At 38.7% G+C, this 27,584-nt stretch overlaps 1 protein-coding gene and 1 pseudogene across 19 annotated transcripts in view; both read left to right on the top strand.

Moving 5' to 3' along the window:
- The window catches only part of Katnal2 (katanin catalytic subunit A1 like 2), a 157,151-nt gene that overhangs the window by 49,810 nt on the left and 79,757 nt on the right, over positions 1 to 27,584 (top strand). For 18 of the 19 annotated variants that reach the window (XR_015442188.1, XR_015442186.1, XR_015442187.1 and 15 more), the window contains 7 exons: positions 8,817 to 8,887; positions 14,068 to 14,234; positions 15,650 to 15,692; positions 21,788 to 21,905; positions 23,013 to 23,111; positions 25,953 to 26,051; positions 26,252 to 26,329. Coding sequence is in view for 16 of the 19 variants with exons in the window: in XM_087189201.1 (XP_087045327.1) it covers positions 8,817 to 8,887; positions 14,068 to 14,234; positions 15,650 to 15,692; positions 21,788 to 21,905; positions 23,013 to 23,111; positions 25,953 to 26,051; positions 26,252 to 26,329 (675 nt within the window). In the remaining 3 variants the exon portion in view is untranslated. Of the gene's footprint in view, positions 1 to 914; positions 964 to 8,816; positions 8,888 to 14,067; positions 14,235 to 15,649; positions 15,693 to 21,787; positions 21,906 to 23,012; positions 23,112 to 25,952; positions 26,052 to 26,251; positions 26,330 to 27,584 lie in introns of all 19 variants that reach the window. The other variant, XM_087189193.1, reaches the window with a different exon arrangement.
- On the top strand, positions 6,887 to 7,696 carry LOC147830098 (proteasome subunit alpha type-6 pseudogene; annotated as a pseudogene).

Genomic DNA, 27,584 nt, shown 5'->3' with positions numbered 1-27,584 from the left:
ATTTTGAATCTGATAACGTAGACATTTTGTGGCACAATAGCCCACAAAGGAAATGAAGGAAGAAATAAACAAACAGCCAGATTATTGAAACAGGCAAATTGGACCCTTAGATTAGATGTTTACTTCTGGGCCTCCTTTCCTAGGTAGATAGAAATTAATTGAGCACCTAAATGTGTCCATTGTCTTACAGTGTAAATTGACCATTTGTTGATGATTCATTCTTAAGTTTTTAAATTCAAAAGATAATTTTACATGCCAATTCAAATGACATGGGCAGAAAGATGTAGATCTGGGAAACTTTAACACTTTTAATTAACAAATTTGTGAAACCACATTCTGTGTTTGATATAATAGAAACTCATCTTAAATATTTAACACTACGCATTTGAATACTGTCTTGTTATCTCTGTCTCTTTTCTACTCTTACTAAATGCAAATTTTCATCTAATTTGTTTCCTCATAAAAGTCACATGATAATTTCAAGGCCTGCTAACCTGAAATATAAGCTGCTTCACAGTTCGTCTTGTACAGGAGCCTTTTTTTGATGGTGATGGGGTGTGTGTTCTGGGAATGAAACCCAGGGCCTTTTGTATGGTACAGAAGTGCTCTACTACTGAGCTAAACCTCAACTGTTTTTTATTTTTTTGCATTGAAACAGTGTTTTTATCAATTCCTCAGGCTGGCCTAAAACTTTGAGCTTCCTGCTTAAGACTCCTAAGTAGATGAAATGACAGCCTTATATCACCTTCCTGGCTCAAAAACCATTTTTAAATGGCCTAATTACTAAAAATAAGTATAGTTGACTGAATCAAAAATGTTCCTTCATTCCCTGGTCTGCCATATAGATCAGGACTGTGACGTGCTTTCCACTATCATGCCCTTCCATCATGAGTTTTCTGCCTCTCTCTCCACAGGTCTAAGAGCAATGAAGCCACCTGAGCATAGACTGAGATCACTGGAACAGTGAGCCATTAATCAGCCTTTCCTCCTTTAAGTTATTATTCTCATGTCTTTTGTTACAGTGATGAAAAGTTAACACTGATTTTAATAAAAGAAAATAAAACAAAACAGGATTTTTTTTATTGATACTGGAGATTGAACACAGGATCTTTGCACTGAGCAACATCCCTAGCCCTTTTTTTAAAATTTAAGAGACATTCTCATCAAGCCACTAAATTGCCCAGGCTGGGCTCATGCTTGTGATTTCCCTGCCTCAGCCTTGTAGAGTGCTGGGATTACAGGCCTATGCTACCACACCTACCTTATGTAAATTTTTTTATTAAAGTTGGAGCAGCTACTATTTTCCAGAAATGTAATATAAACTGCACAGGCCAATCTAGTAGGCTACTTATATTCACTAAAAAATAGTCAGTGTTGTTCCAGTCATTTTAGGATTTGGAGGCACCGTCATGCCAAGAATTAGTTTTGTCTTCCTGTTCATCCTGATCAAGTGTGTTCCCTAGGCCAGTGTTTCATTATTGAACCAATTCTCCATGAAGTTTATTTTATTTTTAATTTTTAAAAAATCTTTTGGTACCAGGGATTGAACTTGGGACCTTTCACTTGTATGGCAGTTGGCGGAACCACTGAGCTAAATCCCTGGCCCTCTCCATGGATTTTAAAAGTCTGAAGAATGTAATTCTGATAGTGCTCCAGCTCAACTTTGATTAGAGTGGCCATGAAACCTATATGATAGTATTGCCTTCCTTTCCCTCTTTCCCCTCTCTCTCTTTCTCTCTCTCTCTCGCTCTCTCTGTCTCTCTCTCTCTCTGTCTCTCTGATACTGGAGATTGAACACAGGGCCTCATGCATGTTAGGCAACTACTGTATTATTGAATAACACCACTAGTCCTTATTTTTCCCTTTTTAAACATGTAGTTGTATTGCTCTTTTTCAAATTTGATTTGGACTGTATTCTATGATGACGTTCATCTTTATCAAGCAAACAAAATCATTTTGGAACTTTCTAAATTTTATGAAACACTTCCCTTTCTAATACACTAGGTGGCACTATCAGAAAGATAAATGAAATTATGAAAAAGAGGATGTTGATGGCCAAGGCTAATTTTGACAAGTTTGAAAAGGTTCAGTTTTCACCAACAGTAGTTGTGTCAACATCTTCAGAAACATGAGTGAAAAGAACCAAAGTCAATTATCACTGTATAGTGACTTTCAAACTTTTACTGGAACCAACTATATCTTACACTGGGACCCAGTACACACACACACACACACACACACACACACACACACACACACATCATGTGCAAATACAGCAAAAGTGACATAGAATAGAACACTACTAACCCTTCCTGCATTCTGTAATAATTGTGTTTCACTGAGTTATGCTGTCATAATCCTTTAGATTGGTTTAATGATTTTTTTTTAGTTTAAAAAACAATCTAGTAGACCTACCAAGAAATAAATGTATGCAATTTTTATTTGTAAGGTATATCTTAATAAAGGGGGGGGTGAAAAAGAAAATTAAATAAACATTCTAATGGGAAAAAATGAAAAAAAAAAAAGAACAACTTCTTTCTAGCACTTGGCACCATGCCAGTTACTGTGGACAACTTGAATATGTATTTAATTATATTTCTATTTTCTGGGAAAGAGAAGAGTTACTTTGAATGACATGAAACAGCAGCCTGATAAGAGACTGTGAAACTCTGCCCACAGAAAACTATACAGACGGATGAAGGGAAAATTATAGAACAGATGACTCAATAGCTGGCTAATTTTTAAGCTTTGATTTTGACATCAACTTTTGCTGGAAAAATGATGAGTGGAAAAAAATTAATTCATATTTCATTCAAATAAAGTTCACAATAAGAAATTAAATACATTTTGAATGATGCATACATAGTTGGTAAAAACCATAATTAAAAAGGAATGATTAGCAAATGTTTGCAGGGAGGGAAACCATTTGACAGAGCACCTAAGGGGGCTTCTAAGATATTGAAGGTGTTCTGGGTTTTAATAGGGTGGTGTTTGTTTATATTACTATTAAAATGTAATGGATGTATTGTGCACTCTTTTGTGTGAATTATGCATTTCACAATTGCAAGTAAAAACAGCTAAGAAGATTACTGTAATTTTCTTTCTGATTCATTCTCTTTTCTTCATAATTTGCTTTTGGGTTTGTTAACCTTCCCTAACTAAAGGGGTCTCTTTAATGACAGAGGAGAGAATGTCCCCACTGTCATTGTTTTGCAATAACCTGTCATATTCTTAAAGCCTTCCTTAATGTTATCAGATCTGACCTCGAGTTTGAATTTAGACTGTGGAAATAGCAGAATCACTAAGTGAGTTCATAAATTCAAAGAGGCATACCTTCAAATAATAGCAGTCTCAAACAGTAGAGGGTTAAGTTATGGTGGGTTCTCTGCAGTCATTGAAAATCAAGTTTTAAGCTGAGTGTAATGGTGAACACCTGTAATCCCAGCACTCTGGGAGGCTAAGGCAGAATGATCACAAGTTCAAGCCCAGCCTGGGCAACTGATTAGTGTAGTGAAACTGTCTCAAAATTTTTAAAAAAGGCTGGGGATGTAGCTTAGTGTAGCTTAGCTTGAAGTTCAATCCCCAGTAGCACACAAATACACACAAAAATCAAGTTTTAGAAAAACTTCTGATGACTTGGGAAAATATATATATTTGTTTGTTTGTTTTGCAGTACTAGAGATTGAGCCTAGGGACCTGAGCATGCTAGGAAACACTCCACCACTGAGTTACATCCCCAGCCCTTTATTTTATTTTGAGACTATATCTCATAAAGTTATCAAAGCTGGCCTCCAACTTGCAATCTTCCTGCCTCAGCTTCCCAAAAAGGCAGGATTGCAGGTTTATGCTACTATGTCTGGCTACAAAATTTTTTTAAGAAAAAAAAAAAGGATATTGATATACCTACTTTGTAATAAGACTTAAAGGATGTGACTGAAATGTTTTCTTTTTTTTTTCTCTTGCTGATATTCATTGTCCCAGTTTTCCAGATTGGGCACATAAATATTTTTGTAAATTTGGGCTGAGGAAAGACTAATCATTAATTTATATTGAAGACAATTTTAAAATAGGATTTTCAGAAATATTTTGAGCAATGGAATAAGAGCATGACCTGCCAAGGGAATACTTTGCAAGAATAAGCATGTACAGTATTTGACTATGGAGTGGGCCCCTCTGCATCTTAGATTCTGCATCTTTGGGTTCAGCCAACGAAGGGTCAGAAATATTCAGGAAAAAATCGCATCTGTACTGTATATATGCAAGCATTTTTCTTGTCATTATTCCCTAAACAACACAATAAAACAATTTATATAGTATGTAAATTGTAGTAGTTCCTGTGACTGTGATGATTAACCTTAATTGACCTGATTAGCCTAAGGAACACCCGGAGGATGGCTGTGTCTGGCTGGGTCACAGGGGTGTGACTTTGAGTACTATATGCTGTGGTCTCTGGCTCCTTCTTGGCACTGTTCCCAGGTCTGCTTCCTGCTGCCATGAACTAAGGAGCTTTGCTCCACCACACCCTTCCACTATGATGTCTCTGCCTTAGAGCCAGCTGGCTAGGTACTGAATCCCCTAAAACCATGCGCTAAATTAAACCTCTTCTCCTTTAAGTTGTGGGTGTCAGGTACTATATCCTAGTGATGGGAAAACTAGTACAGTCGCCCAGAGATGAGTTAGAGCATTTGGGAGGGTATGTGTAGGTTATGTGCAAATACTGCTCCATCTTATATAAGCATCCTTGAATTTAGTGTCTGTGGGAGGTAGGAGTTGGAGTGTGGAATCAATGCCCCATAGATACAAAGGGACAAATGCATTAGATCTGTGTTATGATTTAGATCAAGAATGACCCCCAAAACTCTCATGCACTCAGAGGTGGGCCTTTATAAAGGTGATTAGACCTTGGGGTCACTAGAGCTGAATATGATGTTGGGAGGTGGGGCCCGGTCAGAAGAGGTGGGTTACTGGGGATTACCATTCTAGAAAGATATATCTCCCTCCTTAACTCCTCTTTTTGCTCTCTGCTTCCTGACCAACATGATATGAGCAGTTTTCCTCCACCAGGCCCCTTCCCCGATGCCTTTCTCTTTGGAACTGGTGGAAGATGGACTGAAACTTCTAAAACTGTAATCCGAATAAACCTCTCCTCCTTTGAGTTGTGGGCGTAAGGTATTGTGTCTTAGTAGCAAAACAGTGACTAAGACAATCTGACATACTTGTTTAAAAATCAATTGCAACCCCCCCCCATACTCCATAGCAGTCACTGATCCGTGTACTGTCTCCATAGTTTTACCTTTTCCAGAATGTCATGTAATTGGAATTACACATTATGTAGCCTTTTCAGATTGGCTTCTTTTAGTTAGTAATAGACATCTAAATCTCCTTCATGTTTTTCATGGCTTCGTAGCTCTTTTTATTTTTTTTTAAGCATTGAGTGATAGTCTATTGTTCAGATGTACCATAGTTTCTTTACCCATTCACCAAGTGAAAGACATCTTGGTTGTTTCCAAAGTTTGGCAATTATGAATAAAGTTGCTATAAACATTCTCATGCAGGTTGTCTTTTGGACGTAAGTTTTTAATTTCATTTGGGGAACTACCAAATTGTGTGATTGCAGAATTGTATGTTAAATATATCTTTAGTTTTATAAGAAAGTGCCAGACTATTTTCCAAAGTGGTTGCACTGTTTTGCGTACCTGTCAGCAAAGGATAAGAGTTTCTGTCATTCTGCGTTCTTGACAGCATTTGTTGACAGTGTTCTGGATTTTTCATATCCCAATAGGATACACAGTGGTTGATGACATATCAACTTTTCATTTGCTTATTTGCCATCTGTATATAAAAAAAGTTTATGTGTCTTAAATATGTAGTGAGCCCCTCTGAATCTTAGGTTTTGCATCTATAGATTCAATAATGTTTTGTTTTGTTTTTTGTTTAATTGTTGATGATGGTAATAGATCTCAAGCCCCAGAATGTTTTCCTGTGCTTCTGACCTACAGCTAGGGATTTTCATAACCCCTTCTTTGGGTTTGATTAATTTTCTGGTGTGGCTCATGGAACTCAGGGAAATACTTTATTTACATTTACCTGTTTATTATAAGTTGTATTACAAAGGATATAGACAAAGAGATGCACAGGGCAAGGCATATGGGAAGGGTCATGGAGAGTCCATCCCATGCTGGGTCTGCCACCCTCAGCAACCTCCATCCATTCAGTTATCCAGAAGCTATCCCAACACTGTGGTTTAGGGATTTTATGGGGCTTCATACCTTAACCATGATTAGTTAAATCATTGGGCATTGGTGATCAACTCAACCATCAGCTCCTACCTCAACCCTCTAACCCTGCTTTGGTGAAGCTACTGAAGCCTGCAGTATTCTGTCAACTTATTAGCATCCAAAGAGACTGTCACTTTGAAACTTCCTAGGATTTTAGGAGTTATATGGCAAGAAATGGGGATGAAAAACAAATGTGTATTTCAGATATCACAAAGGAAGCAGATAAAACAGTAACCTATTTTATAATGACATCTATCCAAAATGATTCAAATAGAAAGCTTTGTTACTTATGGCGATACCTTAATAAAAATGGGTTACTATCAACCTACTTAAACAGTAAATATTAATCACACCTGCATCCCTTAATTATGATTTTAGCCATGAGATAATAGCACATCCAAAAATAAAAACAAAAACAAAGCAAACAAGAACAGGCTGCTCGGGAAAGAATAATCTAATTAAGAAAAGGCTCTCAGAAATTAAATATATTGTCTCTTTAAAATTCTGTAGAATAGTTTGAAGATAAAGTCAAAAAATTTTCTGGCCTTGTGCAAGAGAGAGAGGGAGAGAAAGGGAGGAGAGAGAGAGGGACAGAGAGAGAGAGATGGATGAACCTTGACGACATTATGCTAAGTAAAGTAAGCCAAGCACAAGGTGAGCGGAACAGCTTGTGTGCCTGGGATGGGAGCTACAGGCCCAGAGACCATGCTTCAAGTTATAGGTGTGATACACTCCATAGTTCCAGTGCTAGTTTTGACTGGACATTACCAGTGTTTTCATCTGAGGGACAACACTACCAAATAGAATATATTTTTAAGGCTACTAACCTTTACATCAGTAAAGCTTTATATATCAGTAGCTCTCAGAAGGAAAGACTGGGCAGTAACTATTATACAAAAGAAAGTACCTAACAAATTACTGGATTCCAGTCCAGTGACTCATTTATTCAAGATAACCAAAACCATCGACTGTGTAATGACCAGAGTGACAGTGACAGCAAATCCCAGGTTCAGAAATCACACTGTGAGACAGCTAATTAGTGATACAAGTATGGCTATGAAATTCCTAGGAAAATGCTGTGTAAAGAATCACTGCCATTTCTCAAGGCCACACACAGAAATGGTGCTGATGGAGAACAAGGTTATAGATGGCTGGCCAGGTGTGACCCTGCAGGTTCCTACTGTGGGTTTAAAGCCACTGTGGCAGGAGTTAAACTGACCCAACCAGTTTCCTTGAAAAAAATGTGAAGGAGAAAGTTGGATGAATAGTTGAATAGACAATGGAAGCTGCAATTACATGTCTATCTACTGTTCTATTAACTGATTATAACCTTTCCAAATGGGAGTTGGAATTGAAAATTCAAAATTCTTACAGAGATTGATGATGTTCACCTTCTTGTTCTAGCAGAGAAAGTCTAAACATTGCCATCAGTTTATGGAATCCATGAGGTCAATTGCCTGTTTTTGGTAGTGACAAACCAACATTATGGAGGTCCCTGGATTGATCAAAGAATTTCTCCTTCTTCTACTACAGGAATGGTTAGGACTATGTATAAATAAAAACAGTACTTTTGGGGGGAAATGGTCAAGTTGGTCAACATTATGCTATATATATTTTACCATGATAAAAAGCAATTTAAAAGGAAAAAATTAGTGTTAATTTGATTTTTAAATAATTTTATGTATGTTTTTATTTTGTTATAATATTAATTTTTAGAAAGTTCTGAATGGATGCCAAAGAATACATGTGTCATAAATGTGCATACAGTTTATGACATTAACGTGAGCCACACAGGGGTCTTTTTTGCTTTATTTTTTCCAGTTCTTTCCTGTGTTATCTTTAGATAAAGATAATTATTTTCAATTAAGGGAAGTAATATTGAATATAAATATTTAGTGAATACAATTCAGGAGCATTTGAGCTACAAGGTCACTAAATGTAACACATTAACACTGAACAGATTTATCCAGCTTGAATAAGGACCTCGTTATGCAGGAATTTTCCTTTTATGGCCTCAGCCGTCCTCAGTGGCTATTGTCTAAATACTTGGCTGTGCAGTCACCCCTGAATGGTGTATAGGAGCTCATCTCTGCATGTGTGGGGGACTGGGTGGAACTGTCAGTGAACTAAAGATATAGTAGCAGGTAAGTGCCTGTTTATTACAGCTGTTTTCTGGCTCAGGAGTTTATTTTTGTAATCACTTTCCTTGACCTGTTCCAAATAGCAGAAATGTGTGTATTTGTTTCTTTATAGTTATAAGCAATAAAAGGTCAATTAACTTGGCAGTATGAAGTTCAGCTAGTAAAGCACAATCCTAATTCAAATAATTGTCCCCTAAATTTACAATTGAGAGGCAGCTTTAAGAAGAAAACGACAGTAGACAACAACTTTATATATCCTTAGAGACTTCAAACTGTTTTCTAGCCTTTAAGTCATGCTGCTCAGTTTTGACAGGTTGCATTTACTTTCAAGGGTTTATTGCTATAAAAACAGTGTTATATCTTGTCATCCCTTATAAATTTTCCTCTTTGTTCACAGTACAAGATGAAAACAGAAGCACGAAGAAAAAATCTCCTTGTTTTGATTTTGCATTATTTAACTCAAGAAGGGTAGGTTACATGATAAATATTTTCAATTGTGAGTCTTCTTTTACTCTGATCTCCATTTTTCATCCACACACCTTTAAAAACAATTAATAGACTATTTTTCACAGCAGTTTCATATTTACAGAACTGTGTAAAAACTTCAGAGAATCTCCCTATATACCCTTTGCTTTCCCAAGTTTCTATTATTATTTTGTTAAATTTTATTTTATTGGTACATTTTAGGTATACAGTATAATAACATTCATCATTGGAAATTTGCACCTTTACATAATCTCTCTTAGTTCTTATTTTTATCCCTTCCGCTGCCCTCCCTTCAACCCCTCCATCCCTCCCTATTTACAAAGACTTTGTTACCATTTTTCCATTTTCTTATATTAATTCCATTCCCTTCTTTCCTTTCCCCTACCCCTCTCATTTCCCCTTCCCCTTTGCCCCTTTTCTTCCTATTTCACATTATCTATTATACCTTTTAGTCCTTATTTACACTTTCAGTTTCTCACACTAGAGAAACTATTTGGTATTTACCCATGTGTGTCCTATTTATTTCACTTAAGAGTATCACCTCAGTGTGCATCCATTTAGCTATAAATGTCTCTAATTTCTCATTTTTTATGGCTGAGTAGTACTCCATTTTATAAAAATAAACCACATTTTCTTTATCCAGTCTCCAGTTGATGGGCAATTGGGCTGCTTCCAAGTTTTAGCTATTATAAACTGTGCTGCTATGAACATGGGTGCATATATCTCACTCTGGTATGATTCTTTTAATCTTTGGGGAAGACACCCAGCAGGGGAATATCTGGGTCAAATCTGACTTCCACTCCTAGTTCTTTGAGGTATCTCTCTACTGATTTCCACAGTGGTTGCACCAGTCTACACTCCCACCAGCAGTGGAGCAGTGTTCCTCTTTCCCCACAGCCCCGCCAGCATTTGTTCTTGGTTGATTTCATGATAGCAGCCATTCTTTCTGGAGTGAGGTGGAATCTCAGCGTTGTTTGCATTTGCATCTCTCGAATGACCAGTGATGTTGAACATTTTTTTATATGTTTATTTGCTATTTCTACTTCTTTGAGAAATGTCTGTTCATTTCAGATGTCCATTTTTGGATTGGGTCTTTAAATTTGGGAGGTCTGATTTTTTGAAGTTCTTTATAGATTCTAGATAGTAGACCTTTGTCTGAGGAACAGCAGGTGAAGATTTTTTCCCACATTGTGGGTTGTCTTTTCACACTGCTGGTGGTTTCTCTTACTGTGCAGAAGCTTTTTAATAAGAAAAGTTCCCACTGTTGATTGTGCTAGTTCATGGGCAACTGAGGTTTTGTTCATAAAATCTTTTCGTACACCAATGTCTTCAAGAGTTCTACCTAACTTCTGTTCCAGCTGATTCAGTGTTTGTATTTTAATATTTAGATCTTTAATCCATTTTGATTTTAGTTGAGTGCCTGTTGAGAAATATAGGTCTAGTTTTAATCTTTGACAAGTTGAATCCAAATTTTTCAAGCACCATTTATTAAAGAGGCTATCTTTCCTCCAGTAAGGGTGTTTGGCTCCTTTATCGAAGATGAGATGACTGAGAACTATAGAAAACTATAGCACTCTGAAAAGAGAGATTCAAGATGACATCAGAAAATGGAAAGATATCCCCTGCTCCTGGGTAGGAAGGATCAACATAGTGAAAATGGCCATACTTCCAAAACTGCTGTATAAATTCAATGCAATCCCAGTTCAAATCCCTGCAGCATACTTCTTGGACCTTGAGAAAACAATCCAAAAATTCATTTGGAATGAGAAGAGACCCAGAATAGCAAAAGCAATTCTAGGTAACAGAGACATGGCAGGGGGTATCACAACCCCCAACTTGAAACTACACTACAAAGCTACTGTGATAAAAACAGCATGGTACTGACAAAGAAACAGACCTGAGGACCAGTGGAACAGTTTAGAAGATGCAGAAACATCTCCAGACACACTCAGCTATCTCATCTTCGATATTATTATTATTATCATCATTATTTTGCAGTGCTGCAAAATGCCTCATGTGGTCTGCTGGTGAATTACAATTCACCAGTCACCCAAGCAAGGAAATTCTAAGAGCAGTGTAAGAAAGTGAGAAAGTGCCAAGTGTCTTCTCTAAGACAGGGACATGGGGTTCACTGTGGTGAGGAGGCCTTCCTGACATAGAGTTAGGAGCCAGACTGGTTATTTCAAATACTCTAGTCTGCTAACCTATGACTTTGGACAAGTTTCCCTGTGCTTCAGGTCACTTGTCTTTAAAATGGGTAATGCAAAAGAGTTAACTTTCAAGTAGCTACTATTATTATGAGAATTCAGTATGTGCCAGGCTTAGAATAGTGCCTGATACAAAGTAAGCTTATGTGAATACTTGCTATTTTTGCTATGGAGGTGGTAGGATATTTTTTTCCAGGCACTGACCACTGGACCCAGGGCTTTCACATTGATCTGGATTCCCCAGCCTTTTGTTGTTATTGTTGTTGCTGCTTAAGACTCTATGTTTTGCTAAGTTTCTATGTTTCTCAGGATGAGTTCGTTTATAATCCCTCTACCTCAGCCCCCCAGAGTGCTGGGATTACAGGCATGCACTACCACACCTGACTTGCCTTTTATTCTTTTAAAGACTAGTTTTCCATGCGATTCTTTGAGAATGCTGCCTTCATAGATAAGTTGAATCACATAAAACTTGGACTTAACGTGCTAGGCCCCAGCACTGTGAACACAATATTGACAGATGCTCAATCAATTAGAATGTAGATAGGTAGAATAATTAGAAAGCAAGACAAAGCCATTTACACAAACAATTGTTTTTTATTACAATGTACTTTGTGTTCCAGAAATAGCATCAGAAAGAACTCTAACAACAGAAAAGACAAATAAAAGTTGTTATGAGCGTCAGCCAACTTTACTGTGAACCAGGAATGAAGCATGCATTTCCCCTTCTTGCCACTAGATGGCCGTTGCATCTCAATCAATGAAAATTCTACTAGAGTCGATCATTTTCTTGAAACCTGCTGGGAAAAATGATTTGAGTGGCTTGCCAAAATGAAAAGTGAAGCATAGGTATTTTTAAATACATGTAGGTCTCAAGAAGAGAGACATATCTTTAAGGAACGGTTCCATGCTAAGAATTCAGCAAAGAGTACAGATTATTGTAGATTGTAATAGCCAATCAGTGAAAGGTTTGTAAAGAAGGTACAAAGCTATGAACAGAATTTGAAAGATGTGTAGAATATGGATGAGCAGATGTAATGGGCAGAGGGAGAAGGAGCATGACATATGTCAAACAGTTAAGTAAACAGATCAGAGTTTGAATTGAATGTGTGAATGAGAATTTGTGAGGGCAGGCAATGGAGGGCCATGGATTCTGTTTTTTAAGTCCTTCATCACCATCCTTTTTGGCCTGAGTGATGAAATAGCCTCCCACCTTTGTTTTGCTCATTCCTGCCCACTACTGCCCTCTATTGCACACTATTGCAGACTAATTTTTCTAAAGTGCTGTTCTGTTACTATTGGTTAAGAACCAGGAGCATTTCCGTGACAGACCTCATTTAAGCTCAAGCAATATGATAGAAACATGCAGAATCAGTTTTTTTTCTTTTAATGCTGGGCATTGTACCTAGGGGCTTTGCACTGAGATACATCCTCAGCCCTTTTTTACTTCATATTTTGAAACAGAGTCTCACTAAGTCACTAAATTGCCCAGGCTGGGCTCCAACAAACTTGTGATTCTCCTCCTTCAGGCTTCCTGAGTGCTGGGATTACAGGCATGTGCCACCTTGCCCAGGTTGCACACTTTTAGGAGTAAGTTGTTAGTTTAGAAAATAAGTTAACAACTATAAAATAAACCCTGGAGGGTCTTTGTACTTCCACAAGATTTTGAAACAAAGCCCTTGCTTCTAATCCTAAGCCCACTTACACTGGACAGCCATACCATTGAGCAACTTAAAAGCGACAGTGAAAACAAAAGTCACAATGCTACTTATAGAAGAAAGAACCTTTAGTGTCATATGTGACTGGCTAAAATTTTCTCAGAAATAATACATCCAAGAAGATGATATCTTATAGTAAATTTTCTTGATGATATTCATAGACATAGCCTTGGAATTTCCTCCAAAAACTCCTTGCCCTTTAGGGTTGAATTCAGAACAACTGTCAAATGTTACCTGAAATGAAAACTGATAAATAAAGTGGTAATTGTTGTGCCCAGATTATGAAGTCCCAAAGACCACCAGGAGGCCGTTTCCGATGTAAGCACACGAGGGTCATTTATTCAAGCTTAAGCAGGGACTCTCAATTGTCACCGACACAGTGGATCGAGATTGAGAGCCCCGAGTTCCAAATTAGCAGAGTTTTTATAGAGGTTACAGCAAGCTTCGGTCATTAGCAGCCATATGATTGGTTAACATTTAGCAAGTATGAAGTGTAGAATTTTGATTGGCTAGGCTCATTGGGGGTTGAGGGGGATTACGTATAGGTTTTTACAAGAAAAATGGGGACAAAGGTTAGTGGTCTACTGTCACGTACTGATGGTCAGCAGACATCCTGACTCATGGCCACGACCACCCTGTGTGGACAGTCAGCACGTTAACAGATCGTCCTATAGATAGTGGGCCCGGGACACTTGTTTCTAGGGCAAACAGATGGCTGAGTAATGAGCTTAGGAATCTTGAGTTACAGATCATGTCTTTTGTCCCAGATTAAGCACATTTAATCATTAATTTGAAAGAACAAAGGAGACTGCTCCATTTTGGACAAAATGGAGTCATTCCGGTCTCACGTTAGCAAAATGGAGTCACTTTTGGTCTCACAGTAATCAGGTTAGGCAAATACTCATTTTTGGCTAATCATGAGTAAAGGTAATCTATAAGATATTTTCTTAGTTGATTTACTTATTTGACTTTAACGCAGTTCCAGAATTGTTTTGAACAATGATGACATCACTAGAATAAATATGAAGCTCCCAGAGGTAACTGCTTTGAAAGACAATATTTTGAAATATATAATGTAAGAAATGTTCTTTACTTTATATGAAAATCTCATTTTCATTTAATGTACTGTTTGATATAGGCTTGCTGTTTGTGTTGAATTTATTTGGATTTGTTAAGCCTATTTGTTTGCCTTTATTCTTTATACCCAGAGTTAACATTTTTTTCCTCTCTAAACTGCCAGATATATTGATACAGCCCATACTTTGGAGCAAGAAACTCAACTGGGGTTACGATGCTTTGAAGTTTGTGACAATGTTGACCTTGAAACCATTTTGATGGAATATGAGAGCTATTATTTTATAAAATTCCAAAAATACCCCAAAATTGTTAAAAAGGCATCAGATACAGGTACATGGCTATTTCATAAAAACAAGATTTTATCCCATCATTAAACATGGTTGCATTTTGGGCCAGGGGTTTAGCTCAGTTGTTCTGCTGCCTGCCTCAAAAGCACAAGGACCTGAATTCGATCCCTGGTACTAAAAAAAAAAAAAAAAAAAAATGTTGCATCTTATTCTTAGATGGATGGTGCCCCTCACCCTGCCCTGTAACAGTAGACCAGAAAGATCATGCATCCTCTCTTAGACCCAGAGCAGAAAACTTAAACTTGATGGCCAGGATATTGAAGACCCTTTAGTCATGTTGGCACTTGCTTGAGAAAGCCCTAGTGTATTTCAGGTATTCTTTAGAAGATAAGCATTAGTTTCTTTAGAGATAGAGGCCTTTGGAAGAGGATAAAGGACAAAAGACTTTTTCTTGTTAGGAAGACCTATTATCTATCTATCTTGAAAATAACATGAAAATGAGTTTTGGTGAAGCTAATAGCTCATGTATAGATAATGAAATGCTTTTGAAAGCCATCAATCCTGATCATGATCAATATAATGCAAAGACCCAGTATAGGTTAGCAGTCAAAGAGGCTGGCTGGAGGGAAGATCTAAAGCCAGGGCCTAAGGTTATGTAGTAACATTGACTCAGAAGTCTGTAAATGGGGGAAGTAATTACAAACCAAGGGAGATCATTGTCCTGTTTACAAGGCACTTGTTAAGCCACAGACTTTAACATTTCATGTAGGGACCGGGAAACCAAGAGGAACATCAATTAAAAATAGCCAGAGCAGAAAGAGTTGGGAGGGATCTAAGAGATATTTTATCTGTGCCCCTTTCCAGTGCAGGGTTCAGAACTTGCTTCCTTGGCCAGTTGCTAGATGTTGGCCTTGAGAAAGCATTGACTCTGAAGCCCAGGGCTACAAACACTGACCTGGTCCATTACTGACCTGATCTGATTTCTAAATGGCTCATTCTCACCTAGCTTGTTACTCACATTTTCCTGTGGTATTGGACACAAAATGTCTTTATTTTAGAGTAGTTGGCAGAGTATAACTTATTAGTGTTCCCTGCCAGACTTACATAATCACTGTGGGTTCTATACACCCCAGGAAAATGGTGTCAAGTTTATCAAAACTCAATGGAATGACACCTGTAAGGCCACCCCATATTGGAAATGTGGCCATGTACATAGTTTCCAGCACATTTACTGACGCTTTGGGGTCTTTATCTGAATGGAGAGGCTTGGGAAGATTGGACCTCTTTCTTTTCTCTGGACATTTCATTTCTCTCTAGATCACTATATGTAAGCTCTGGCTCAAAAGGCTATTGCACTGATTTTAAGAACAATATAAAAGGATAAACCTACCTGAAAATTACTTTCTCTCTCTTAAAATTAAATTCTTTCCTTTCTTCCCAATGTTTATCTTGTCACAGGAGAAAATAATTTACTACCAAGAAGTAGAGAGAAGACTAAAAGGTAAGATGAATGCTAACTCAAGCATAAGAACTTGTGGGGTCCTTTTCCAGAAGATTCTTCAGTGCACCTCCATGACTATCTACCAGCAATATCTATGGTCTTGCGACCTTGGTAGGGCCAGCCATGTAGTCCCCTCAGATTATAGCTGTCTAGGACTTGGGTCACTGTATGTCACTTCTCCCTGTTTACAGCAAATAACTGCAACCAGGGATGCTCTGTCTTTCTGGGCCACATGGCATGAAAAGTTTGAACCTCAGAAGTTAAAAGACCAAAGCCTAGTCCCTGCCCCTGCTCTATAAGCATAGAGCAATTTTCTGGAACACAGTGAGTTCCTGGCACATTGTGAGCACACAGTAAAATTTATTTATTTATTTATTTATTTTTATGGTACTAGGCATTGAACCTAGGGCCTTCACACGTTAAATTTTTCTTTATTATTCTGAGACTCACTAAGATGCCCAAGCTGGGCTCAAACTTTCAATCCTCCTGGCACAGCCTCCTAGAGTGCTGAGATATTTTCCTTTTAAAACTATCTGTCATTTCCTTGTACACTGTGTGAAGACAACCAGTAAGCCAGATCAGAGTCATGGTTCTGGCTCCCCTGTGCTGGTCTGCATGGGTCTGGCTTTTCCTGCCTTTACCTCAGTTTCCCTAGCCTCTCACAACTCAGCCTTTTGGGGACTTGGGGTACCTGCTGGAAACTCCTTTGTCCCTTGAACCTTCTGGGAGACACATTCTCCCACAAGGCCCCCACTTGCCCCAGTGTCTTCCCCATTTCTCATTCCCACTCCCAACACATGTAACCCATGTTGTTATGGCTGTTCAGAAATGCCCAGGGATGCCAGGGTACTCCTTCTGAGAATGGCTAGCTTTGGAGCTGTAGGAACTGTGGATTTAGGCTATTACAACAAAGCCTCGGTCTCAGGATTTTCTGTAGGAGAAACACAGACACTTCAGACAGTGAATAAAGTTTTTTAAATCCTTGGAATATAATTGAAAAAAGAAAACTAAGATTGAGATAACAAGCAATGTATTAGGCTTCAAGAGATGTGAATTCTGTGTGTCCTACCCAGTCACCTGTTCTTGCAAATCCAGCTTCCCATCTGCACCCTGGGAAGGAAGGGAACAAGATGTATCAGCACTGCTCATGGCCATTGTTGTGGTGCCTATGCATTCTTCAGGATAATACTCATGATGGCACTCTGCCTAAGGCTGCCATTGCTTCAGCTATTCTTTAGGAATGGTTTTATCATTTTGACAAAAGTATTATTCGGTTATTTATAGTATTCATAAAGCTAGTCAGACTCTAGTAATAAATGATAACTACTTGTGAATAGAAACAGTGAGGAGCATTTTATGAGGACAGCTTCAGACTCTACTAAGAGTCTGATTATTTTTCAGGCACACATTCATCCCTGGAATGCCCTCAGTGTTCTTTGCCTGGCAGACGTTCTGTGAGCCAGTGCTGTTGGAGAGCTTGGTTCCCCTTTGGGGATGGAGCACAGTGGCCTGGGTGACAGCTGCACTCTGGGTAGACGTCTGTATATGGCAAGCATAAAGGTTGGACAGCAAATGGTTAAGAGTCAGGAAGGATAATTAGGAAAGCAATGAATGTGTTTCTGTGCACAATTTCATCTTCAAAGATTAATGAATGAGAGGTTGTGTCATGAGACTGGCTGTTAGCAAATCAGTTAGCAATGACCATCTTCACTCTCTAAAGGGGGATTGGGCCTTCTCTGCACATCTCCCCTGGGGACACCTAGGACTGGAGGCTAGATTTAAAGCTTAGGGAAATTTGGTTCCATATTTGGAAGAGTTTTACAATTATTAGAGCTGACTGAGAATAAATTATTTTGCTTTGCACATTAGTGCTTTTGTCTTTGGTTGCATTAAAGCAAACCTTTTGGATCAGGTGCATCCAGTGGGGTGGAAAAATGGAGTTCCCATCCCCTGCCAGTCCCATAAGGATATTAAGACAAACTTTATATATATCATATATTATATATATATATATATATATATATATATATATATATATGAACAGTATCTGATGAAAAGTTGTTTGGCCCCTTTGAATGATCTGTGTCAACAGACCTAGACAAATTTTCTTTTCCTTCCATAAGTCCTTTTTGATGTTTACTGCCCACACATACTGAGAAGTATTTTCAGTAGGCAAGGTATATCCAGTATACTGGATTGAAACTGTGGACAAATTCCTAGATATATTCAGTTTGAATAGACTGGCCCCTTCTGCCCCACTCCCCATATTTCCCCTGGTCTGTTACTCTTTTTTTTTTTAATAACTTTATTATCAAACACATACACACATACAGAAATTAAAACCATTCAAAGAAAAACAATGCAGGGGAAAAAACCTACAATAATATTCAAATACAGTAGAATTCAACCAAAATAAAACTGAAAAGCACTTAAACAGTTTTCCATATAATTTAATAAAACATCTCAAGCACCAACAAGACACCAGAGGATGTGATTTGTTTCAGAAAGATCCCCCAAACCAACCTTGAACAAATAGTAATCTGGAAAAAAGAAAACTCCAGTTAGCTAGCATACTCCACATAAGCCAAACTTCTGCCTAATTTAAATTTTAATATAGTCATATGATACGTCATGGAAACACAATTGGAGAAATATGTTATTAGGCCATTTCATCCATGTATAACCTTAATTACACTTTCAGTTTCTCACATTAGAGAAACTATTTGGTATTTACACATGTGTGTCCTATTTATTTCACTTAAGAGTATCGCCTCAATATGCACCCATTTAGCTATAAATATCTCTAGCTTCTGGCTCTTTATGGCTGAGTAGTACTCCATTTTATAAAAAAACCCCACATCTTCTTTATCCAGTTTCCAATTGATGGGCACTTAGGTTGTTTCCAAGCTTTAGCTATTACAAACTGTGCCGCTATAAACATGGATGCACATACATCGCTGTGGTATGATTCTTTTAATTCTTTTGGGAAGATACCCAGCAGGGGGATAGCTGGGTCAAATGGGACCTCTAAGCCTAGTTTTTTGAGGTATCTCCATACCTCATTTCCACAGTGGTTGCACCAGTCTGCACTCCCACCAACAATGGAGAAGGGTTCCTTTTGCCCCACACCCCTGCCAGCATTTGTTATTGGATGATTTATTTATAACAATTATTCTTTCTGGGGTGAGGAAGAATCTCAGTGTTGTTTTTATCTGCAATCTCTCAAATTTTATCTGCATCTCAGTGATGTTGAATATTTTTTCATATATTTATTTGCTGCTTTTACTTCTTTGAGAAATGTCTGTTCATTTCAGATGCGCATTTTTGAATTGGGTCTTTGAATTTGGGGGGTCTGATTTTTTTCAGTTCTTTATATATTCTAGATAGTAGTCCTTTGTCTAAGGTACAGTTGCTAACAATTTTTCTCCACATTCTAGGTTGTTTCTTAGCTCGGTTAGTGGTTTCTCTTGCAGTGCAGAAGCTTTTTAATAGGATGAGACCCCAGTTGTTGATTCTTTGTGCAAATTCCCATGCGACTGAGGTTTTGTTCATAAAGTCTTTCCCTATACCAATGAAATTAGACAGTTTCCACAAGTAAATGATAATGCCAGTACAGCATACAGGAATCTATGGGACACAATGAAAGCAGTTCTACACGGAAAATTCATAGCAGTCAATGCCCATATTAGAAAAACAGAGAGAACTCAAATAAATAACCTAATGCAGAACTTCAAGGTTCTAGAAAAAGAAGAGCATAGCAAACCCCAAGCTTGTACAAGAGAGGAAATTATAAAGATCAGAGCAGAAATCAATGGAATGAGACTAAGAGAATGATACAAAAAATTAATGAATCAAAGAGTTGGTTTTTTGAAAGAATAAATAAAATTGATCAACCTTTAGCCAACCTTATAAAAAAAAAAAGGAAAGAAAAGGCTCAAATCCATGCAATTAAGAATGAAAAAGTGAAGTCATAACAGATCCAGCAGAAATCCAAAGCATCATCAATACCTACATCGAGAACCTGTACTCTAATAAAATGGAAAACACAGAAGAAATGGACAGCTTCCTAGATACATACGAATTGCCAAAGTTAAATGAAGAAGATACAGAAATTCTAAACACCCTGATTACAATGAGTGAAATTGAAAATGTAATAAAAATTTACCAACAAAGAAAAGCCCAGGTCCTGATGGCTTCACTGCTTAAATCTACAAGACATTTAAAGAAGAACTATCATCATTACTTTTTAAACTCATCAAGGAAATTGAAAGGGAAGCAAAGCTTCCAAATTCATTCCTGGAAGCAAGTATTACTTTGATTGCCAAACCAGGGAAAGACCCAACCCAAAAAGGGAACTACAGGCCAATCTCCCTAATGAATATTGATCCAAATATCCTCAACAAGATACTGGTAAACAGAATACAAAGGGTCATCAAGAAGATCACACACCCTGACCAAGTCAGATTTATCCCAGGGATGCAAGGATGGTTCAACATTCATAAATCAATTAATGTAATACACTATATTAACAGAGTCAAGGACAAAAACCATATGATCATCTCAATAGATGCAGAAAAGGCATTTGAAAAAATCCAACACCCATTCATGATAAAAAAAAACCTACAGAAAATTGGAATAGAAGGTCTTTATCTCAACTTGATTGAGGCTATGTATGAAAATCACCAGCCAACATCATACTAAATGGTCAAAAACTGAAAACTTTCACGCTAAAATCAGGAACCAGACAAGGATGCCCACTATCACTACTCCTGTTTAATATTGTTCTTGAAACATTAGCCACAGCAATTAGAAGACAGAAAGAAATAAAAGTAATAAAAATAGGAAAGGAAGAAGTTAAACTGTCATTATTTGCTGATGATATGATACTTTACATAGAAGACCCAAAATACTCTGCCAAAAGACTTGTAGACTTAATTGGCAGATTCAGTAGAGTAGCTGGATATAAGATCAACACTCAAAAAACAGTAGCCTTTTTGTAAACAAATAAGAGACTCGCTGAGAGAGAAATTAGGAAAACAATTCCTTTTACAATAGCATACAAAAAAATGAAATATCTAGGAGTCAATCTAACAAAGGAAGCAAAAGACCTTTACACTGAAAACTGTAGTACTCTGAAAAAGGAGATCGAGGAGGATATAAAAAAATGGAAAGACATCCCTTGTTCCTGGATAGGAAGAACCAATATAGAGAAAATAGCCATACTTCCAAAACTATTATATAGGTTTAATGTGATGCCAATTGAAATTCCAACAATATGTTTCACAGAACTAGAGAAAATGATCCAAAAATTCATTTGGAACCAGAAAAGACCTAGAATAGCAAAAGAAATTTTAGGCAACAGAGATATGGCTGGGAGTATTATAATCCCCAACTTGAAACTATACTACAAAGCTACTGTGATAAAAACAGCATGGTACTGGCAAAGAAACAGACATGAGGATCAGTGGAATAGATTAGAAGATGCAGAAACAACTACAGCTATGCTCAGCCACTTCATCTTTGAAAAAAGGAGCCAACCATCCTCATTGGAGGAAAGATAGCTTATTTAATAAATGGCGTTGGAAAAATTGGATTTCAACCTGCCAAAGATTAAAAATAGACCCATACCTATCACCGTGCACTAAACTAAGATCGAAGTGGATTAAAGATTTAAATATCAAGACAGAAATGCTAAATTCGCTGGAAGATAAGTTAGGTAGAACTCTTGAAGACCTGGTCTGATACTCTTAAGGAACATGGGAAGGAAAAATGAAGGATTCTTGTAAAGCAATAGAGCACTAAAGCCACCTGCCGAAGGGCTGAAGCTATGTAGTGTGAAGGAGAAATAAAGAGGATGAGGTAAGGTTTCCAGGAAGAGGTGGCTTCTCTAGCTCAGTTTTGAACGAACCCAGTGAGTAGTCTGGAGGGAGTCAGGGCCAGAATGGACAAAGATGGCAGATGGCACAGACAGAAGGGCCCTATTGTGGTACATCTTCATATCTTTGAAGAAGGTTCTTTAAATGTGCTACACTAGTTGTTTATTTCAAATTAAGTATTTAGAATAATTTTCTGTAAGATTTTTGTTCCTTTTTTAGAATGATGAATGATAGTTGTCAAAATCTCCCCAAGATCAATCAGCAGAGGCCAAGATCCAAAGCCACAGTAGGGAAGACAAGGGACGCCAAATCTCTCAATAAGGAGCATCCTAAACAGGTCAGGATGACTTTGTTAATATCACATTTGACCAAGAAATAGCTCCAAGGTAAAGGTCACATGTGTTTATTTTTAAAAATTGCTACATGAGGGGCCGGGGATTTAGCTCAGTGGTTCTGCTGCCTTCCTCAAAAGCTCAAGGACCCGAGTTTGATCCCCAGTACCAAAAAAATTGCTACATGATTTAATTCAATTGTAGAATTCTTTGAAAAGTAGAATTTTTAGTATGCTGGATTTCCCCTGGTCTGAGTGCAGGACAAGGACCTTGGGTGGTGGGGCCTGGCTGTAGCAGAGCTTGCAGCTCTCAGCTGAGGTCACTACTGGTGGCAGGTCCTACTGTCCCAAAGCATACTCCTGGGCTGCTCAGTGCAGGGGGGGAGAGAATCAGGTGTGTCTGGATCTCAGCCGCCTCCTGCTGGGCTTCTCCAAAGCACACATGGTTGGTCTTCACTTTCTCCTCACTGCACTTCCTAGAGAGAGGGCAGCAAGAGAAGAGAGCTCACCAGGCAGGTGGGTGAAATCTAAGCAGGAGATACATACATATCAGGGATCTTCTTACCAGGGACAAAAAGTTTCAGGCCTCCAAGGAAAGAGGGCCAGGGGAAACTGAGAAAAGGAATAGAAAGAGTTAATGTCAAAGATTCTTGACCACACAGAAAGGAATGATCATGAAACTCAGTTGGTCAAAATAACTCCTCAAGAAGGGTAATGGCTGTGGCCACTGAGGCCTGACTTGGAGAGAAGGGAGGTAAGGTGAGTGAGTCCCACAGGAGACTGTCTGGCTTTGCAGATTCTCCTGACTCAGCCAGCCCTGGCCACAAGAGGAAAGACAAGCCAGTGAGTGGAATAGGTTGAGGCAGAGCTCTTTCCTCTAGAATATGTCCCAGTGTCTTTTTTAGCATTCCAAGGACAGTTCCTTCATCATGGCATGGGCAGAGAGTTAATTCATCTTACTGGATCTGTATAAAAGTGGCCCGATAACATGCAGGCTCCTTGTGTACAGAATTGGGATCTAGCATTTGATTTTGCGTGGGGGAATAGGCGGCTACAACCAGCATCTCTCAGTTTCTTCCACAGCTGGCTTCTCATTGTCTTCCTCTTCTTCAGGAGAGTATCAATAATGCTCGTGTGGAGAGTGCTGACTTTGGCTTAAATATATCAAGAATCCAGAGAGACAGTGGAGAGGAAAATGCCAACCCAAGAAGAGTAAGCAGCACGCAGGATCCTAACACTGAAAGAATTCTTTTTCTTTTTAAAAATACAATCAAAGGTTGCCTGGGAGGTAAACTGGGATGAGCACTGAGTGATAATCAGAAAGTAGGTTCTGATCTGGCATCTCCTTTCTGGAAGAATAGTCTGGAATGAGCTGCCCCATCCCTAAGGAGTTCAGTGTCCTCATTTGTAACTTAGATGGTTTGGAAGTGATGGCTTCTAATGTTCCTTTTGTTGTGCCCAGATTATGAAGTCCCAAAGACCACCAGGAGGCCGTTTCCGATGTAAGCACACGAGGGTCGTTTATTCAAGCTTAAGCAGGGACTCTCAATTGTCACCAACACAGTGGATCGAGATTGAGAGCCCCGAGTTCCAAATTAGCAGGGTTTTTATTGAGGTTACAGCAAGCTTCGGTCATTAGCAGCCATATGATTGGTTAACATTTAGCAAGTATGAAGTGTAGAATTTTGATTGGCTAGGCTCATTGGGAGTTGAGGGGGATTACGTATAGGTTTTTACAAGAAAAATGGGGACAAAGGTTAGTGGTCTACTGTCACGTACTGATGGTCAGCAGACATCCTGACTCATGGCCACGACCACCCTGTGTGGACAGTCAGCACGTTAACAGATTGTCCTATAGATAGTGGGCCCGGGACACTTGTTTCTAGGGCAAACAGATGGCTGAGAAATGAGTTTAGGAATCTTGAGTTACAGATCATGTCTTTTGTCCCAGATTAAGCACATTTAATCATTAATTTGAAAGAACAAAGGAGACTGCTCCATTTTGGACAAAATGGAGTCATTCTGGTCTCACATTAGCAAAATGGAGTCACTTTTGGTCTCACACTTTATGCTTAAAGACTGGGTGATTAACATAATAAACATTGGCTTGGGCCGGAGATTTAGCTCAGTGGTTCCAGAGCCTGCCTCACAAGTGCAAGGTCCTGAGTTCAATCCCTGTACCCGCCCCCCTCCCCCCCAATTGGCTGGCTATGGAGCATTAATGAGCTGTGGACTCATGCTCATTCTTCTCAGCCCTGTCAGGAGTAACTGATGATTAGTCTCACTCTTTGGAGGTGTAGTTCCAGGTTTAAGTGCAATCCTGTGTGAACCATGGAGCCTCAGTTGATCTAGGGTTGATTCTGTTCTTGGTAGATATTTTTACCCTTTTCATAAGGAATCTCATGTCTGGATTCATAAATAGTGGTTTCTCAAAAAAAGAAGACCCAGATTGGGTGATTGTAATCAGAAGGTAGGTTAAAGGATGTCCTTTAGAAACTGAAAAGTATGATGTTCATCTTAAGTGTCCCCTGCAGGGTTATCATTCTTTGGTTATAGGGCGAGCCAGTTGCGTCCTATAGAGATGCACCACACTCTGAGCCAAACTGAGTCCTTTATTATTGTCATTAGCCAGAGATGGAGAATGGCTTGAGCCAGAAAAGAAAAAGCAGCATGCAGGGTCCTTTTAAGAGGCTCTTCTTATTGGAGAGGGCTCAGGAAGAGGGGAGTGCAAGCGGAATTTCACAGGAGCAGAACTTTGCTAAATTAGTGGAGCTCAGGGGAATTTTCACACAGTTTAGTTGAAACAAAATATCACACAGGTACAGAGTATCACGTTTACAAGGTTGTAAAGATAACATAGGTGCATATTGCTCTACCAAAAGGTCACAAAGATAACATACAGTTGCAGACTCACACAATTCACATTGATACAAATGGATGTTTCTGATTGGGTCAGGAGAAAGGGACTATTTAACCCAGCACTTAACCTTTGAAATAGGCTGGCTATAAATTCTCCTTCTTGCAGAAATGTCCTTAGGGTAAAATGTAAATGGTTTTCTCCCTAGCATTTCAAAGTGCCAGTGGCTGAATAAAGGTGTATCACTAGGGACTAACCCCCAAGATAGGTCTATCATTGCCATGTTAGGGGCCCTAGCTTTGTATTTCCCATGCTCTGCATATTTCATTGGTTTGTTGTTCTTAAGGGCATGGGATTAGCAGTCTGCCTGCCTAGGCTCACACAGTGCTACAGACAGACTTTGGACAAAGTGTTTGTAATCTCTCTGAGCCTCAATTCTCTCATCTGTAAAATGGAAATAAGTAGAATGCCTATCATAGTGAAAAAAAGAGCCACACCTCATACATGTTGGCAATGATTATTATGAACATTTTTGCTTGCATCTGTGTGTTTTCTTTCCTACTTCTAGGGAAGACAGGGTGGCATTGGAAGGACTATGGGTTTGGAGGACAGATATGTGGATCCTGGCGTTAAGTCTCTTACTAGCTGTGTGGCTCTGACAAATCACTTAACTCCTCAGGCCTTGCTTTCACAAATACAAAACTAGGATGTCACTCCTCACTAACAGAGGTCTCATAAGAATTAAAAATAATCTTCACAGAGTGCCTTGCACATCTGTTTTGTTCCAGGTGCGTGATGAAAGTATGTAAGGTCATCAGAAAGGACCTATTTCTACTCTCGTACTAATGAGTCCTTCCTCCACATATAATGTCTTAAAAGGATGAGACCAGACAGGAGCATTAGTCACATAAGGAAGTTGGTGATTTGTGTCAGGAACTGAAAAATGTTCATGAATTGTTATGCAAATCAACTTCATTCTTAAGAATTATTTACAGTTTCTTTAGAGTGCCCCAACTTGAAGACACTGTCTTGGTCAATATAAGTACAGGTTCTTTTTATAGTTTAACTTTAAGCTTGCCCTGGATACTTGAAGTATGTCAGGATATGTAAAAGTGGCTTGATTTACTGAGGCCAAACTTCTAAGGATAGTCTTGTTTTATGTGTTAAAGGCATAGATAACCGTTATTTCCTTTCAGGGCCAAATCACTGACTTCAGAGGACTGCTCACAGATGCTAGCAAAGGAGCAACCAATGAACTTGCCCTGAACACCTTCAATTGTAACCCAGATCCCTCTGTAAGTAGCTCAGAGGTGCTGTCTGGCTTTTAAACTGCCAAAAGTCCAATTGAAATTTAGAAACATCACTTTGAATATAGTCAAAGCTTAAGATGAAGTCAAAGGTCATAGCAAGTTGTCACCAGTTGTTTCACTAAGATCCTGTTTTTTCTTTTATATTATGGACCAATATGGTAACGAAAGCCTTTTCTTCTCATCAGGAACGATTGCTGAAACCTCTGAGTGCATTTATTGGCATAAACAGTGAGATGCGAGAATTGGCAGCAGTGGTGAGCCGGGTAAGATCTACTATTCAGTTCACAAATTTACTGAGGCAGATTGGTGCTCCTGGAGCATTGTGGGCTGCTTCTTTTATTAATAACAATAAATATGATCATTTATTTATAAAGTACCCCCACTTGCAAAGGCACTCATATTGTTTAGAGGCACAATAATGCATGATAAATAAATTATAGAATCATAAAATTACAATATAAAAAGCCCACCATCTCATGATAGGGGCCAAGAAAACTGAAAGAGGAAAACAGAAAGGAAAGGACCGGTGAAAGGTTGTATAACAGGGCCCAGTGTCAAGGAAAGAAAGAAGCTGCTTAGAGAAGCAAAGAGCATACCTGCTTCTTGTTTATAAAAATGAAAGCCTAGAAAGAGGTCAGGGTCTGATGATATCATAATCAGAAATTTCTATAAAAAACAAGACTGTTAGGAAAGATTTTACCACTGACACTGCAGATTTTTTAAGCTTGTGTCCTGGAATCTAAAGGTAGTGAAGCTTAATGGTTAATGACATGGGCTTTGGAATTAGTTGACTTGCATTTGCTTTCCACATCCATCTTTTTCTAGCTGTGTGGGTTTGGGCCAGTTTCTTAGGATGAGAGTAGATTCCTGAGCTATTAGGATATTTTTGTAATTTCTATTGATCTCATATTTGAGGTCTGATCTCATATTTGAGGGCAGGATCAGGAAGATGCTTAAAAGGATCCAAAAACACCCTGCAGGTCTGAGGAAGTGAGTGTCCTAGCTTCTGTATTCAGTTTGGTAGCTGTCTACTGCCCACCCAGTCTGTGTAAGGCACATGCAAAAGGCTGGGAACATAAAGCGGGGAACAGAGAAGACACAATCCTTGCCTGCAAGAATTTCTGGTTGTATGGGCAAGTGGAATTTGAGAGCATGAAGGAGGAATATTTTTCCTCAATGAGTGGGTAAAGTGCTAGGGAAGAATATACACTAAAAAGAGTTCCATGAGAAAGGGTGAAAGACACTAAGGGCTGAGGCCTGAGTGAAATTGTGCAGTTTGCGCATACTTCTGGTAACCAAGAGGCAAGGAGTGGTGGGTTGTGGAACTGCATAGAGGCAGGATTCCAGAGGAAGGGCACCTGGGGAGTACTTGGGACTGGGTATTGGCTTCTAGAAATGAGGTACCTTTGAATGGTGTCTCTTAGGGAGTGAGGTCATTCAATGGGCTTGTAGATAGCTTGTTATTCTAGTGATGGTGAGGTGGATGGATGATGGCAAAGCAATGGAGAAGGGGAGGTC

The sequence above is a fragment of the Heterocephalus glaber genome, unplaced genomic scaffold, assembly GCF_053883595.1.
Source record: "Heterocephalus glaber isolate CG9 unplaced genomic scaffold, H.glaber_assembly_v1.0 deba00000331, whole genome shotgun sequence".
Classification (NCBI taxonomy): domain Eukaryota; kingdom Metazoa; phylum Chordata; class Mammalia; order Rodentia; family Bathyergidae; genus Heterocephalus; species Heterocephalus glaber.
This window is presented reverse-complemented; position numbering and strand designations above follow the sequence as displayed.